This window comes from Lepidochelys olivacea (genome assembly GCF_965140295.1).
Source record: "Lepidochelys olivacea isolate rLepOli2 genome assembly, chromosome: 3".
NCBI classification, from domain to species: Eukaryota; Metazoa; Chordata; order Testudines; family Cheloniidae; genus Lepidochelys; species Lepidochelys olivacea.
This window is the reverse complement of record NC_140413.1, coordinates 56,607,099-56,625,380: the sequence shown is the minus strand read 5'-3', so window position 1 is coordinate 56,625,380 and position 18,282 is coordinate 56,607,099. Positions and strand designations below refer to the sequence as shown.

The 18,282-nt window shown below is 43.6% G+C and overlaps 1 protein-coding gene across 2 annotated transcripts in view; it reads right to left on the bottom strand.

Moving 5' to 3' along the window:
• The window catches only part of SMAP1 (small ArfGAP 1), a 221,384-nt gene that overhangs the window by 135,914 nt on the left and 67,188 nt on the right, over positions 1-18,282 (bottom strand). The window contains exon 5 of one of the 2 annotated variants that reach the window (XM_084623133.1): positions 10,369-10,446. The exons of the other annotated variant lie outside the window; for it this stretch is intronic. Within the exon in view, the coding sequence (XP_084479259.1) occupies positions 10,369-10,446 (78 nt within the window). The remainder of the gene's footprint in view (positions 1-10,368; positions 10,447-18,282) is intronic. 2 annotated transcript variants of the gene reach the window in all.

Genomic DNA, 18,282 nt, shown 5'->3' with positions numbered 1-18,282 from the left:
ACAAAGCATGAAGGATCCCTCTCTCAACCCCAAATGTTCCTAATGATTCCCAGAATCCACTAGATTTTCACTGTGCACTTAAGTCAGCCATGAAAATCCTCTCACACCTGCACACTTTAAAAGTTAAATATGCTGGTTCATTGTTTCCTAACTCAGTCAGATCAAAACAGAACAAGCAAAAGCACTTCCCAGTTAATGCTATTTTCATTCTTAACCTCAGCTCTCAGCCATTTTATTTGTAGAACTGGTCAAAAAAACAAAATATAATATGAAAGTGAAATTTCTCTTCCCCACTTCCTTGGGTTCAAAAATGACTGAACTACTGCTCTGCAAATTTTGCTCTAAAAATTCCCCAATGGGCAACAGTACAGAAAACAGAGTGAACATTTCAGAAAGTTATAAGCCCTTTGAAAACAGTTAGAATTGGAATAGTTATGGAAGTTTAACTACAGAGGTTGATGTTATTCCTGCTACAGTTAAAAGATGTGTACAAGATGTACTGAAATTAAATTCACTAGGTAAATGTAGTTGGCCCCTGCATATTAAGTGTTAGATACAAAGAAAAGCCAGGTAAAAGTTAAACAAAGACACAGAAAATGCTTAGAATAAGATATGGCTTACCTATAAAATAATTACATTTACCACTTAGAAAATCTGACTATGACTAACTATTATAGAGGAATTTATAAGAACTGGATGTTAGGTCATGTGATTACTTTCTTACATCCTAAAGTCTGAAGTAAAGCCAAAAATTCCAAATGTCAGATTTCAAAAGTTGGTTAACCAAGTTTGAAAGCCAGGACATTATGTATTAAATTTATCACTGTATAAAGAAGTTACTCTCCTTGTGCAGTAACGATGGATCTTCAAGATGTGTCCCTAAGGGTGCTCAACTGTAGGTGTGTCGACGTCCCGGCACTGCTGATTGGAGAATTTTGGTAGCAGCATCTGTTCAGCCTGCTCATGAGACTAACAGCATTGTGGGCAAACGCCCCTGAGTTCCTTCTCTACTGCAGAGAGTATGAGGAGAACTCTGAAATAGAGGGGAGGAGGGTGGGTTGTGGAGCACCAACAAGGACATCCATCTCCAAGACCCATCATTACTGCACTAGGTGAGTAACTTCCTCTTCTTCGAGTAGTGTCCCTATGGGTGCTCCACCATAGGTGACTCCCAAGCAGTATCCTACACTGGAGGCAGAGCTTTGGAATAGAGTCTGTGTTGGATGACAGTACTGTGGCGCCGAACCTGGCATCTGCAGCAGAGTCTCCCCAGATGGCACAGTGTTCCGCAAATGTGCAGATGCCAAGGTAGTGGTTTTGCAGATTTTGAACATAGGGATGCCCCTGTAGAAGGTGACAGATGAGGAAACTGAGCTCATGAAATGTCTGAGGATTGTAGACGGGGGTGCTAAATCGTGAATCTGATTAGAGTTTATTCCATTTGAGACCCATTTAGAGAGTATTTGAGCTGAAATCGCTGTGCCTTTAGACCTGTCTGCAATGGAGATTTTCTGAAAACTCTTGTCCTGTCCAAATAAAAGGCCAAAGCTCTCCTTATGTCAAGCGTATGGAGGATGACTTCCCTATTATCCTGGTCAGACTTTGGAAAAAAGGTTGGAAGGTGAATGAGTTCATTCACGTGAAATGTGGAAGTCACTTTGGGGGTGAACTTCAGAAGTGGTCTAAACATGACTGTCAGGGAAAAAATGAGGAGGACTTGTGGCACCTTAGAGACTAACAAATTTATCTGAGCATAAGCTTTCATGGGCTAAAGCCCACTTCATCAGATGCATGCAGTGGAAGATATAGTAGGAAGATCACACACACACACACACACACACAAAATGGGGGTTGCCATACTAACTCTTAACAAGACTAATCAATTAAGGTGGGCTATTAGCAGGAGAAGAAAAAACTTTTGCAGTGATTATCAGGATGGCCCATTTCAAACAGTCGACAAGAAGGTTACCCTCTGATCCCACTGAGGGTTACCAAAAGAAACTACACCATTTGCTCAAGAAACTCCCTGAAAAAGCACAAGAACAAATCCACACAGACACACCCCTGGAACCCCGACCTGGGGTACTCTGCTACCCAAGATCCATAAACCTGGAAATCCTCGACGCCCCATCATCTCAAGCATTGGCACCCTGACAGCAGGATTGTCTGGCTATGTAGACTCCCTGCACAGGCGCTACGCTACCAGCACTCCCAGCTATCTTCGAGACACGACTGACTTCCTGAGAAAAAAATCATGGAGCAGGTCCTCAAGGAATCTATCCTGAAGCACTTACATAGAGGAAAGTGATCAGGAACAGTCAGCATGGATTCATCAAGGGAAGGTCATGCCTGACTAATCTAATCTCTTCTATGATGAGATTACTGGTTCTGTGGATGAAGGGAAAGCAGTGGATGTATTGTTTCTTGACTTTAGCAAAGCTTTTGACACGGTCTCCCACAGTATTCTTGCCAGCAAGTTAAAGAAGTATGGGCTGGATGAATGCACTATAAGGTGGATAGAAAGTTGGCTAGATTGTTGGGCTCAATGGGTAGTGATCAATGGCTCCATGTCTAGTTGGCAGCCGGTATCAAGTGGAGTGCCCCAAGGGTCGGTCCTGGGGCCGGTTTTGTTCAATATCTTCATAAATGATCTGGAGGATGGTGTGGATTGCACTCTCAGCAAATTTGCAGATGATACTAAACTGGGAGGAGTGGTAGATACGCTGGAGGGCAAGGACAGGATACAGAAGGACCTAGACAAATTGGAGGATTAGGCCAAAAGAAATCTGATGAGGTTCAACAAGGATAAGTGCAGGGTCCTGCACTGAGGACGGAAGAATCCAATGCACTGCTACAGACTAGGGACCGAATGGCTAGGCAGCAGTTCTGCGGAAAAGGACCTAGGCGTGACAGTGGACGAGAAGCTGGATATGAGTCAGCAGTGTGCCTTTGTTGCCAAGAAGGCCAATGGCATTTTGGGATGTATAAGTAGGGGCATAGCCAGCAGATCAAGGGACGTGATCGTTCCCCTCTATTCGACATTGGTGAGGCCTCATCTGGAGTACTGTGTCCAGTTTTGGGCCCCACACTACAAGAACGATGTGGAAAAATTGGAAAGCGTCCAGTGGAGGGCAACAAAAATGATTAGGGGTCTGGAGCACATGACTTATGACGAGAGGCTGAGGGAACTGGGATTGTTTAGTCTGCAGAAGAGAAGAATGAGGGGGGATTTGATAGCTGCTTTCAACTACCTGAAAGGGGGTTCCAAAGAGAATGGTTCTAGACTAGTCTCAGTGGTAGAACATGACAGGACAAGGAGTAATGGTCTCAAGTTGCAGAGGGGGAGGTTTAGGTTGGATATTAGGAAAAACTTTTTCACTAGGAGGGTGGTGAAACACTGGAATGCGTTACCTAGGGAGGTGGTAGAATCTCCTTCCTTAGAAGTTTTTAAGGTCAGGCTTGACAAAGCCCTGGCTGGGTTGATTTAATTGGGGATTGGTCCTGCTTTGAGTAGGGGGTTGGACTAGATGACCTCCTGAGGTCCCTTCCAACCCTGATATTCTATGATTCTATGAAACTACAGTCCATCAGTGGTCTTCCTGAAAACACCATCCTGGCCACTATGGATGTAGAAGCCCTCTACACAACATTCCACACAAAGATGGACTACAAGCCATCAGGAACAGTATCCCTGATAATGTCACGGCAAACCTGGTGGCTGAACTTTCTGACTTTGTCCTCACCCACAACTATTTCACATTTGGGGACAATGTAGACTTTCAAACCAGCGGCACTGCTATGGGTACCCGCATGGCCCCACAGTATGCCAACATTTTTATGGCTGACTTAGAACAACGCTTCATCAGCTCTCGTCCCCTAATGCCCCTACTCTATTTGTGCTATATTGATGACATCATCATCATCTGGACCCATGGGAAAGAAGCACTTGAGGAATTCCACCATGGTTTCAACAATTTCCATCCCACCATCAACCTCAGCCTGGACCAGTCCACACAAGAGATCCACTTCCTGGACACTACGGTGCTAATAAGCAATGGCCACATAAACACCACCCTATACCAGAAACCTACTGACCGCTATTCCTACCTACACGCCTCCAGCTTTCACCCAGATCACACCACACGATCCATTGTCTACAGCCAAGCTCTACGATACAACCGCATTTGCTCCAACTCCTCAGACAGAGACAAACACCTACAAGATCTCTATCAAGCATTCTTACAACTACCAAACCCACCTGCTGAAGTGAAGAAACAGACTGACAGAGCCAGAAGAGTACCCAGAAGTCACCTACTACAGGACAGGCCCAACAAAGAAAATAACAGAACACCACTAGCCATCACCTTCAGCCCCCAACTAAAACCTCCCCAACGCATCATCAAGGATCACTCTCACTGATCTTGGGAGACAGGCCAGTCCTTGCTTACAGACAGCCCCCCAACCTGAAGCAAATACTCACCAGCAACCACATACCACACAACAGAACCACTAACCCAGGAACCTATCCTTGCAACAAAACCCATTGCCAACTGTGTCCACATATCTATTCAGGGGACACCATCATAGGGCCTAATCACATCAGCCACACTATCAGAGGCTCGTTCACCTGCACATCTACCAATGTGATATATGCCATCATGTGCCAGCAATGCCCCTCTGCCATGTATATTGGGCAAACTGGACAGTCTCTACGTAAAAGAATAAATGGACAAATCATATGTCAAGAATTATAACATTCATAAACCAGTCGGAGAACACTTCAATCCCTCTGGTCACTCCATTACAGACCTAAAAGTGGCAATTCAACAAAAAGACTTCAAAAAACAGACTCCGAGAGACTGCTGAATTTTGGAATTTGCAAACTGGATACAATTAACTTAGGCTTGAATAAAGACTGGGAGTGGATGGGTCATTATACAAAGTAAAACTATTTCCCCATGTTTATTCCCTCCCCCCATCCTGTTCCTCAGATGTTGTCAACTGCTGGAATTGGCCCACCTTGATTATCACTACAAAAGGTTTTCTTTCCTCCCGTCCCCCGTTCTCCTGCTGGTATTAGCTCATCTTAAGTGATTACTCTCCTTACAGTGTGTATGATAACACCCATTGTTTCATGTTCTCTGTGTATATAAATCTCCCCACTGTATTTTCCACTAAATGCATCCGATGAAGTGAGCTGTAGCTCACAAAAGCTTATGCTCAAATAAATTTGTTAGTCTCTAAGGTGCCACAAGTACTCTTTGTTCTTTCTGCTGATACAGACTAACACGGCTACCACTCTGAAATTTGCCAGGGAAGAAAACTGTAAAGGGAGGATGCGCCATCAGGGCAGCTGTCTCCCCATCCTTCCTGCCTCTTCCATAGTTAGGTGGAGAAAAACTGAGTACCCTTCTACCTGCTGGTGGAAGGTCGCTATCGCAGCTAACTGTACTTTTAGCAAGCTAACAGAGTCCCAATTTCTTGAGATTCAGCAAATAGTCTAGGACTACAGGGTAGAGTGGCCGTATCCAGGGTGACTTTTTTGGACTTGCACCAGATCTGAAATCTGGTCCACTTCTGTCGGTAAGTACAATGGATAACCACTTTCCTGCTATGTAATAATACTTCTGATACCTCTTCAGAGCATGTCGTCTCTATGTGTTGGAACCATGAAGGGGCCAGGCTTTGAGCCATAGTATCCGCAGGCTGGGATGAAGAGTGCATCTCTCATTCTGCAAGAGGAAATAAGGAGTGGTTGCAAGAGTCTCCTGTGGACACAGCACCAGTTGAGACAGTTAAGGGTACTATGTCTCTCTGGGCCAGGTGGGAGCGATTAGTATGATGTTTGCTTTCTCTCTTTATTTTCAGCAGGTCTTTCAGCAACAGAGGAAATGGGAGAAGGCATAAAGAAGGTCCTTGTCCCATGGGAGGAGGAGTAGGAGTGTCCCCCAATGCCCGCTGTGGAGCAGTACCGTAGACGTTTCTTGTTCTGGTAAGTTGCAAACAAGCCGCTCATCAGTGTCCCCCATTGTCAGAATATGTCGTGGAGCATCACTGAGTCTATCTCCCATTCGTGATAGTGTGGGAATTTGCTGCTGAGACTGTCTGCTGTCGTGTTGTGTACTCCTGGTAGGCAGGCCGCTGATACTGCAACATTGTGGGAAATGCACCAGTTCCATAGCATTAGTGCTTCCGCACAAAGGGAGGTCAATCTGGCGCCTCCATGGATAAATGTAATACTTGCACACTATATTGTCCATCATGACCTGTGTGTGTACATCTCTGATCAGTGGAAGGAAATGAGCACATGAATTCCTGACCGCTCTGAATTCTGATAGATTGATGTGAAGGCACATCTCAGATGGAGCCCATTTGCCCTGCACTGTAAGATTATTAAGATGTGCGCCCTATTGTATGAGAGATGTGTTTGATTGTGGTGGGCAACGACAGCAGTTTGTCTGTGTTGCCTTTGTTCAGCCTATAAACCAAACTGACCCATGATGATTGGAGGCATCTCATGCAAAGTTTGGCATGAACTATCACCTATGTGCCTACGGCCATGTGCCCCAGGAGCTGAAGGGAGTGTATGGCCAATATTTGAGGGCTGGATTGCAAGGTCTCCATAAGCATGGAGAGACTGAGGAATCTGTGTTTTGGGAGGAGTGCTCTTGCTCATACGGAGTCGAGGTTGGCTCCTATGAATTCTAGTTACTGTACCAGTATTAATTGTTGATTTGTGTGTGTTTATTTGTAGGCCCAGATTCCTGAACAAATCCAGAGTGGTATGGGTAACTCGCTGGGCCTTCGAAGAAGCAATGTGCCCTGATGAGACAATCATCCAGGAAAGGGTAGATCATAATGCCCAGAGAGCATAGCTGGGCCGCAATCATAGAGATGACCTTGGAGAATACTCTAGGGGCCAATGAGAGGCCAAAAGGGAGTACTCTGTATTGGTAGTGGTCCTGGCCTAGTATGAATCTGAGGCATCTTCTGTGACATGGTATGATCGAAATGTGGAAACAATCATCTTGAAGGTCAAGGGCTGAAAACCAGTCTCCTCTTTCTAACACTGGAATAATCATTCCCAAAGTGACCATCTTGAACTTCTGAGCCTTAAATTTGTTGAGCCCTCTGAGGTCTAGTATGGATCTCCAACGTCCCTTTTTCTTGGGTATCGGGAAGCAGTGAGAGTAAAAGCCTTTGCCTCTTAGATGTAGGGGGCACTGGTTCTATGGTTCCTGCGGTGAGGAGATATTACAAGAAGAGATAGACTAGGGTCTCATAAGAAGGGTCCCTGAAGTGGAATGGGGAAGGACACTGGGGTGGGGGAAGGGGGTGAAATGGATGGAGTATTCATCTCAAATAATATCCAGTACCCATTTGTCAGAGGTTACCCGTTCCCAGGTGCAGCGGAATGGGGTGAGACAGAAATCCCCTCTCATCCCTATGGATGCTAACATTGGATGGTATTGAAGAGAATGGTCTAATGGCACCTGGACCAACCCTTTGAAATTGTCGTTTTGAGGTGGATGGCTGTGAAGAAGTAGGATAAGGACCTGATAGTTTCCGTTTAGAGAACCTGAACTTTTCTTTGGGGTTCTGAAGAGTGTCGGGATGAATATTGTGACAACCAGAGCCTGAACGAAGGCTGAGAACTATACTCTCTCTTCTGCCCAGTTGTGTAGATTCTGAGAGACTGAAGAGTAACCCTGAAGTCTTTTAAAGTGAGGAGGAAAAAGTACGCCTTTTCCATAAAGAATTTTCTGCCTTCAAAGGGAAGGTCCTCCACAGTTGTTTGCACCTCTTTGGAGAAACTGGATAAATACAGCCAAGAGACTCGTCTCATCATGATGGCAGCGATGATGGAACATGCCATTGTCAGCTGCGTCAAATGCAGACTGGAGTGACATCTTTGCCACTAGTTGGCCTTAGCTTTGAATTGGTCCTTGTGAGATTCTGGGAGCTGCTCAAAAAAGGAATTGAGTTTTAAGTAGCTGATGTAATCATATTTTGCCATTAGGACTTGATCGTTTGCGATATGGAACTGTAGAGTGGCTAATAAGTATATTTTTCTCGGCTGCTAGTCCCAGTCATAGGGGGTGGATTTCAGGTGATGCTGACAGCCTCTTGAGTTTTCTGCATCCATAATCATTGAATTAGGGGGCAGGTGGAAGAAGAAGAAAAAAATCTCTTTTGCTGGTACGTAATTTTTTTTTTTTTTTAATCAGCCTGTTAGCATGTTGGTGGTACTGATGCCAGGGTCTGCCATATGCGTTTGGTTAATAGGAAGGGCTACTCGGAACAAAGTAGAGATGCATAGAATGTCCAGTAGTTTATGGTGTGCCTCTGTCACCTCCTGTAATGATAGTTTTAATGCATCTGCCACTCTTTGAGCTACCTCCTGGAAAAGCTTAAAGGCGTCTGCCAACAATGGAAGAGGGGGCATCACTTTCTTATCTGTTGATGAAGATGAGAAGTTGGTCTGGAGGGTAATCTCCCTCCTCTCAGTGTTCAGGGGGCTTGAACGACCCTCAATGCAGCAGCCGAAGGAGGGTGTCTCATCAGGCCTGAATAGGCCGAGCCAGAACCATGGGAGGCACAGTGTTTATGGGCTTGCCAAGGGTCCCAGTAAGGCCACAGAGCATGGGAAGGACCCAGAAGGCTGCCCCTACCAAGGAGGCTGGGTGCCAGAGGGGCGGTACAGCTGAGGCCCATTTGGGAAATGGGTACCATAGGGTGAATGAGAAGAGTGACAGGAGACTGTCGTCTTGCTCATTGTGACTCATCACTCAAAAATGGGGGGGCATGGCATGAGGTCACTGACAAGTCTGGATCTCTGAGTGGATTCATTACCAGGTAGAGGTGAGTCGAATGCAGACACCGAAAGATCTGTCACGTACCAGAAGTCCGGCAATGCCACAGTCATCTGTTCTGGTAGCAGTTGGCAGAGCTGAGACATCTGCAACAAAGGAGTTGGCAATGTCTACTTACTGTGCAGTCCACCAGTGCCTGGCATGCCAAGATGGAAAAACTGTCAATGCCTGCACCAAAGGAGCCTTCCCCAGTGTGGATTCTCTATTTTTCTCGCACTCAATACCGATGAGTCTTTGCTTGTGCCCACTGGGTCCTTAGGCAGCCCATAATATTCTATCAGGGCGGTAACGTGAGCTCTGGGTACCTGATTTAGACAGCTTTGGTGCCATCGGTACCCATGATTCCAAGTGAACTGGAGAACGTTTTCAGCTCGGTCACGGCTTGCTGTGGGAATTCACAGCCCTTTTCTTAGAAACCTTGTGAGACTGGCTCATGGATGACTTCTTCAGCTCACCTCCCTTAGATATAGAGGGTTGCAGTGAGAATTCCCACCACCCAGAGTCTTGGAGTGACTCTGTGGGCGGTTGGAGGAGTGCTTCCATTAGGAGAAGCTTGAGTCCCAGTTCTCTCTCCTTTCTGGATCTGGGTTTCAATTGCTGGCATAAACCACACTTGTGTGGGATGTGGTTCTCTCCCAGACAGCAAACGCAGTAAGAATGTCCGTTAGTCACTGGGATAGATGCTTTGCAACAGAAACACTTCCTGAAACCCAGTTCGGAAGGGGGGTGGGGGGAAGTACCCATAAGGACACTACTCAAAGAGGAATACAGGTTCTACCACAACAGTCCCATGCATTAGTGCGGATGCCTTATATACCACCTATATTTATGTACAGTGTCAGTGTTCTAAATGTTGAACAATGTTTTAGGAGGTTATGATTTTTTTCAATATCTATACACTGTCCACAACTGGAAGAAAATTCAAAAGAATGACAAAATTTAAATTAGTGAAAATTCCACCAAATGGGTCTGTATTTATGGGCTTTTATTTCCCTTGAAATTAGTTTTAAAAAAGGCAGACCTGCTAGATGGCTTGGCTGGAATAGCAGTGCCCTTTCAGGGGAGATTTCTAAAGCAATCTTAGAAATCTTGTTTTACTGGAGGGCAGAGGCTTGTTGCCTAATCAAAGTAATGCTTTAAGAAAAAGGGATAAACTCATGCCTCTTTGCTAGTGGTGTGAAGGTATCTTTACATGGCTTTGTAGGACAACAGTAAGAGTTTGAACATGCTAATAATAATCAAAATAATTATATAGAGAGGAAAAATCATACAGCTAGAGGCACTAGCTCTTTTTACGTATGTGATCAGGGAAACAGGGTGTAGAAAAGCCTGCGGCTTGTTTTAAAATGTCTGAGTTCCTTTTAACAAAGACAATTAAACACTCTGCTAAATCCCGAGAAAGCTACTCTACATTATGGATAAAATCAAATGTACAAATCTGTGCACTGTATTATAATATGTAGGCTGACAAAAAATTACACTAGAAAAGAGATACCTCCAATTTGCTCTTCTCGGCAGCAGCTTGCAGAGAAGGAGAAGGTGCCAAAGGCAGAACAGCATCAGAGGAGGACATCTGTACAAAGCAGATGAAAGGGATGAGAAAGGAACCATGGCAGATTATCAGAATTAACAGACTATAGAAAGAGCAAAGGAACATATGATTTCATATTTTTCCCCAAGATACAGAAGCACTTTGGGGAGAAAAAAAAATCATACAATATAGAAAAACAAGGCAGGCAAGACAAAGCATTTGCATTTTGGTCTTTTGAATTTTACTAATGCTATTTCTAAAGGAAGAGAGGTTTGTCAGGGAACTGAATGATTTATAATGAAATTCACTAGAATATAAATATAAGAAAATGAACCTGGATAAGATCACATCACAGGAATGAGAAAAATAATTAGGTTTCATCCAATGTTCAATTTTATCCAATGTGACTGTTGAAATATTAATGTCTTGAAGCATGAAGGCATGCTGTCCCATGGGGGAGCAAGAGGGGAGTGCTTTTGTTCTTGTTCACTGTAACAGAATATTTATTTAAAGAATACAGCAAAATAACTCTGAAAGTTATACATTTAATTAAAAGTTCTAATGAACTGTTCTCTATTTAAGAACATGCTAAACATAAAAAGCTGTGAGTTTCTACAAAGCAGCATCCTAGCAGTCGGTTGCCAGACCTATTACAAAGCAATTATATATATATTTATTTTCCTTTCTAACAGTGTGCACGACCACTATTACCAGCACTGTACTTCCAGAATTACCAAAGATATTATGAGACCGTTATATACACCAGAGAGGCGACTTACACATGAAAATGGGATTCGTCTAAAAGCATTTTCATACATCTTCCTAATCCATTTCTTTGTGTGTACTTGATCACTTTAATAGAAGCATTATCCTTCTATTCCCTTTACAGAAAAATGCAACTGAAATAGGTTTACTAAATGTGCAGTAAATCTTCAGAGCTATAAAACTGACAACTCTGTATTTCCCAATATCATCATTAGTATCCACATGGAAAATTTAAAAATAAATTGAGCTATGAGTACAGGTCTGTACGTACTGTCAAAATAAACCCTGATTATTTAGATATGCAGTGTTGTTGATCCCAAGTTAATAGAGGGAAAAGATTGGTGAGGTAATATCTTTTTCTGAACCAACTTCTGTTGGTGAGAGAGACAAGCTTTCGAGCTTACACAGAGCTCTTCTTCAGGCATGGGAAAGAAGAGCTCTGTGTAAGGTCAGAAGCTTGTCTTTCACCAACAGAAATCGGTCCAATAAAAGTTATTACCTCACCCACCCTGTGTCTCTAATATTTAGATGGCACTTTTTTTTTTTTGCATTAAGTAATCTTTGACACAGCTTCTTACAATCTAGCTGAAAACTACAGAGAAACCCCTTGTTACATCTTTAGTTTTGCATGTTTGTTATAGAAGATCCCATGAGTATTGTTGTAGTTAATTTATGCATGCTTTGAATATTCACTATCTGTATATATAAAGGCCCTGGAAACGTGCTTTTGCTCTGAAGGTTGGTGCATGATGTTCCAGAAAAGGGGTTTTGTTTAACACTGTGTTCAGTAGTTTCAAGAAGAAATTTCACACTGGGTTAAACTTCTAGAAGTGATACATTTATACAAAAAAGTGACTTAGTCAGCATTTTTCTGATTTTAGTTTGTTATAGAATCTACTAGTGTTATCGTAAGAGGTACCTGAGAGACTCCCCATGATCATGCAGTAAATTTAATCTTATGCTTACAACTTTCTGTTGCTATGGAAACAGTGATATATCCAGCATTTTGACTTTACCACATTAATTTATAAAATGAAGAGAGGGGGATTATTCACTCAGCCTTATTTGAGCATTGTTTAGTTACCAAATCTTTTACCAAACTACAGACTATTTAAAACCCAGATAGTCAAGTGTTTAGTCTGATGTGTAAGTCCCCCCATAATTTACTAAAATAATTTAAAATCTCATTTCAGCTATGCTTTCTGGTTCCTAGACAAACTGTTTTTAGTTCCCTCACACATCTGTCAGATGCAGATGCAGAACGTGGGTTAGGGTTGTTTTTTTTTTTCCCTTTTTTAATCGCAAAATAGGAGTTTTCTACATCTGAAAGTCTATTAAACAAATGATGACTATTGGCCAGGCAATATCACACATTCAAATAATGCAATAGAGATCAATGACTTTTTGAGGCCATCATAATCTATAAAATAAACATACATTGCAGCATTAGCCCACTTGCTTCACAAGTTTGTTTCCTCATTTGCATACCATCTGTCAAAACAAAGGTATCAGAAAGTCCACAAAAGGCCAAACATACAAGTACTGTGCCTACATAATTGGCATAACAATTTTAAACTGAAGTATATTACAATGCACTTGGAATCAAACATTTTGATTCTAGTTTGCCTACAGCTGATTCAACAGTTGTCCATTGTGACCTTGTTTCTTCATTCTTTGGCAAGATTTGGCTGTCTGACACTACATTTGCTGTATCCAAGCAGGAGAGGAATGCCCAATATATTTTAACTCCTAGGTCAAGCCAGCCACATACAGTATGTACCTGTGACCCTGTAAGATGCACAAAAGGCCAATGTATATATCCTAGGTCCACTCTTAGTGAAGCTGACTTCATAATGCAAAGCCCCACCAGTCCTTGAAATGCCTATAGTCCTGTCCATCTTTCAGTGTTAACATCTTGGGGACCAACACTCTTCCTAACAAAGGAAGTTTAAGATGTGCTTTGCAAATGACAGTTTAAGATGATTTATCTTTCAGTCTGGTTTCTCTCTAGGCCTGTCAGTCTAGCTCAGTGGTCACCAACCAGTTGACTCCCTGCCTACCCCAGCCTCACACCGCTCCTGGAAGCAACCAGCGCAGGGGTCTCCCCCCCCATGCACTGCTCCTGCCTGCAAGCACCAGCCCCGCAGTTCCCATTGGCAGGGAGAGCTGTGGGGGCAGTGCTTCCAGAGCCATGTGACACCCCACCACAGGGGCACATTGGCCCTTCCTGGGAGTGGTGTGAGGCCGGGGTAGGCAGGAAGCCTGCCTTAGCCTTGCTGCACTCCAACACTCTGCCCCAGCCTGGAGCCCGCTCCTGCACCCAAACTCCCTCCTAGAGCTTGAACCCCCCTCACTGCCTCCTGCACCCCAACCCCCTGCCTCAGGGTCAGCCCAGAGCCCCCTCCCACACTGTGAACCCCTTGGCCCCAACCCGGTGAAAGTGAGTGAGGGTGGGGGAGAGCAAGTGATGGGGGGAGGGGAGATGGAGTGAGCGGGGCGGAGCTTTGGGGGATGGGTGGGGGGAGGATCCTGGGTTGCCCTTAGATTTAAAAAGTAATCTTGGGCATAAAAAGGTTGGAGACCACTGGTCTAGCTGATCAACCTAACATAAGGAGCTCTTACTACAGGGAATTAGCATGGCAGAACACTAAATGGTCCCAGATCCAACCTAGCCACAGAAACTCTCAATAGGAAGTCTCCATGGCATTCCTGGTCCTTTCCCTCCCCTACTACTTCCTACTCTCCTGTCCCCACAACACCACAGCACTCTGGATTTGGCAACCCTCTTGCATCCAGAGAGCTCCAGGCTTTCCAGAGTCCAAACCTGCACATTTATTAATCCTGTTTTTAATCCACCTGTTGATCTTGAGGTGTTGGTGACTAGTCTGCAATCCCTGTGTGTGCGCAACTATTTTTCAGTGGTTTCAAGCTTATTCACTGAAGGAAATCTCTCAAAAGGTGGAGTGAGGCAGTGGGCTGTCACCACACCTTCCTTGTAAGGTACTGTTGGGTTTTCATTCACTACCATTATTATTCAATGTATATTTGAAATCTTCAGGGGATACTCTTAAGTCATAGGCTGAGATACCACTAGTATGTTCAGCTCTTTGAGGACTGGCAAACTAATACCTAGATATTATGGTGATAGGAGCTTTAGAAACAGCCAGATGCAGCCTTGTTTGGCAAGGGTTGAGTGATTTATGTTTATCCCAGAGGAGACAGTGATACCAGCAGGTGGGTAGATATGACTATTCTGAGAAACTTGTGGATTACTAATGATATTGTTACGGAATCCATGAAGCACACATTGGCCATCAGTATCAAGAATAACTGATGCTTCCTTAAATTTTTAAAAATTACAAAGCTAATTAAGTACTTATTCTTCCAACATTTCTCAAAAAAAAGGCAATTGAGATCAGTTGGATCCTCTTTCTTACTGTCTTCAAATTTTATCAGGATTACATCAAGGAAGGGCCTTCAGTTTGGGAGCTATTTATAGACCTCCCCAGTCATATTTCAGACAACATCATCTGTCAGATTTCTACTGTAAATGTTTTCAAGGATTTGTGAATGGTCTAACTAGGATCAGTTCACTTTCAGCAATTCAAGCCTCCTCTTCCCACCCTCATTAGCTCTTCCTTTTCAATCTCCATTTGCAAGATTTGTTGTTCTTTTTGGATCTTACTGGAGTATCAGATATTCTGCACAGGACATTATAGTAAGGAACTTTAAAAAAAATTACCCAAAACATTTTTGCATCTAAAGAAAATTCCATGAAATTAAGATTTTACGCTCATCTACCCTTATAACAAAGGTTTCTTGGTGTACTAAAAGATCCAAATGTATAGGAATAAGAGTGAATGTAGTAGAGCACACTATATTTCAGTTTCTTTCTTTGTGACGGTTTTCATTTTTCTCTCTAGCTGGAAATATAATCTAATAACCAGGACAAACTGATTGCTTTGAATTGAAACTACAGTACTGCACAGTTGTTCTACCGTGCAATTACAGATTAAATAGGTATACCTCTCACGTGAAAAGTGTATAATAAAATTTATGGTACCTACACTCCTTTTACAGTTTTGCCAAGATCTCTGCAATAAACCTTGAACTTAATTAATAATTTTCATTCAAATAAAATATGCTGGAATTTTAAAATTTCATTACAGAAATGAAAGATTCTAATCTTTTATTTTAATTAAAAAATAAATAAAGAAAGTTTCTACAATACCTTGTAGGAGTCTACTTGAGTTTTAAATTGACATTATACTGACCTAGTGATGATCCCAGGTGGACTAAATGAGAGCAAAGTATAGCCATACAAATGGCTGTTTCTAAACAAACAGCTATAAACATGGGCATATAAAGGAACTATGACAAAAGCTTTTATTAGCGGCTTACAACTAGTTTCTTCCATTGTTTTCAAAGCACATACTATATTTTTTTTATTTGTTATTTTGAAAAAACAATGCTAAGAAAGAACCCAGCAACATCAGAAATATCACAACCTTTTATTTAACTCTTCTGATATCGAGTGTTAACCAGGTAATTCATACACCAAGTAATCCATAAACATATCTTTTAAACATTTATCATCAAACCATAAATGGACTGCATAAGACCACAGAAAAAAGTCTACGAAAAATGCTTTAACCACCTAAGGTGGAGTTAGGAGTTGAACCAAACAAGAGTGCCCTCTAGTGGCCATTTTATATATGCACAGTTAATCTACAGAGAAGAGATTCTCTGAACTTAGAACACAAGTAAATCCCGTTAAATTTTAACTGGTTTCTAGTTAATTATATTCTGCAATTAGACTTCTTTAGCTGAATGATTAATTAGTTCAGGCTTTTCAGATATTCAGTAGTAAGAAAATTAAATGCACCTTTGCACTACTAAAAATATATTATTTGCTTGGCAGTAATGGCTAGAATCCCAATTAGGTCTCTACTGCACTATGTGCCACACACCCAGAACAGTAGACCCAAAATGCTTGCAATCTTTAAAAAACGGTTACTCACCTTCTCCTGTTGTTCTTCGAGATATGTTTCTCATGTCCATTACAGTTAGATGTGTGTGCACTGTGGGCATAATCGTTGGAAAGTTCTTCCACCAGCAGCACCCGTCGGGTCGGCTGTGGAGGTCCCTAGAGTGGTGCCTCCATGCTGGTGAATATATGACCCTGCCAACCCAGCGCCTCCTCAGTTCCTTCTTGCTACATCTCGAAGAACAGTTATGAGAAGGTGAGTAAATGTTTTTTTCTTCAAGTGCTTGCTCATGTTGATTCCAGTTAGGTGACTCCCAAGCCCTATTCTGGAGGTGGGATCAGAGTTATGGAATCACTGACAGAAGCACAGCTCTACCGAAAGCTGCATCATCTCTGGCATGCTGGGTAATGGCGTAATGAGAAATGAAGGCATGAACCAAGGACCATATCGCTGCCCTGCAGATTTCTTTTATCGGGACCTTGGGCCTTCTGGAATGCACCATTAGTGCCAGAGCAGGGACTTTAGCTAGCTCATAGCACATCTGGATGCAGGACGTGATCCACGATGAAATCCTCTGAGATGAGACCAAGAGCCCTTTTATCCGATTTGCCACTGCCACGAACAGCAGGTTCGACTTACAAAACACCTTTGTGCTCTCGATGTAAAAAGGCTAGCAACCATTGAATGTATGGTGTGTGAAGCCTCTGTTCCTGGCTACTCGCATGAGGCTTAAGGGTAAAGGACAAGGAGAAAAAATGTCCTGGTTGGAGTGGAATTGGGAACAACCTCTGGAAGAAAGGCTGGGTGAGGCCTAAGCTATACCTTGTCCTTGAAGAAAACCACATAAGGAGGATCGGAGGCAAGGGCCTTCAACGCTGAAACCCTCCTCGCCAAAGTAATGGCGACTAGGAAGACCACCTTATAAGAAGCACATGGAATCTTTTTCAAGGGGATACAGCAATATGCTACGTTTTCCATAACAGATATAGAACAAGTCACCAGAGGTTCAAATGGGGGTCCCATCAGTTTGGAAAGGACCAGGTTGATGTCCCACACTGGGATCAGCTGTCTAATCTACAGGTACAGTCATCCCAGGCCCTTGAGGAAAGGGCTGGCAAAGACGGAGTGTGCGGCCACTTCCAGATGGAATGCAGAGATAGCTGCCAAGTGCACCTTGATCGATGATGCTGCCAGACCCTGGTGATCAAATGAAGCAGGTATTCCTGGATAAGCAGTATGGGCACCTGCATCGGGGGGAAGGGGGGGGTTGCTCTGAGCGCACCAGATTGTGAATCTTTTCCACTTGGGCAGATAGGTGGCCCTGGTGGAGGGCTTCCTGCTACCAAATGAGATCTCCCTAACCTGCTCGGAGCACATGAGTTCCATGGGGTTTAGCCATGAAGCTTCCAAGCCATGAGGTGAAGGGACTGGAGGTCAGGCTGGTGAAGGCCACCATGATCCTCGGTAATCAGGTCCAGGACTAGGGGCAATGCGATTGGGGCCTCCACCAACAGCTCCAGCAGTGTGGTGTACTATTGGTGACGAGGTCAAGCCAATGCCACCAGTATGACCATCACCTTGTCTCTGAGGACTTTGAGCATGAATGAGAATGGGGGAAATGCGCATAGCAGATGATCCATCCAGGGGAGGCCCCGGCTGTGATTCCACAAAGAGCAGAATCACCAGCACTTCTTGTTGCTTCGCGTGGCAGAGAGGTCTATTTGGGGAGCTCTAGAAAATACTGTGTATCACGTCTGGGCAGATGGACCACTTGTGGTTGTGGAAGGATCTACTCAGGTAGTCTGCCACCTCTTTCTGGGAACCTTTGAGGTAAGACGCTTCTAGGTGAATGGAGTGGGCAATGTAGAACTCCCGTAGCTGGAGGGCTTCCCCGACACAGGGGTGAGGAATGGGCTCCACCCTGCTTGTTTATGTAAAATATTGCAGTTGTGTTGTCCATCATGACTCCCACACACTGTTCCTGCAGATGAGCTTGGAAAGTTTGGCATGCTTCTCAGATCGCTCTCAGCTTCTTGATGTTGATGTGGAGCGGAAGTTTGCCTTGGGACCATAAGCCCTGTGTCTGAAGGTTTCCCAGGTGCATGCCCCCAACCCAGCGCCGAAG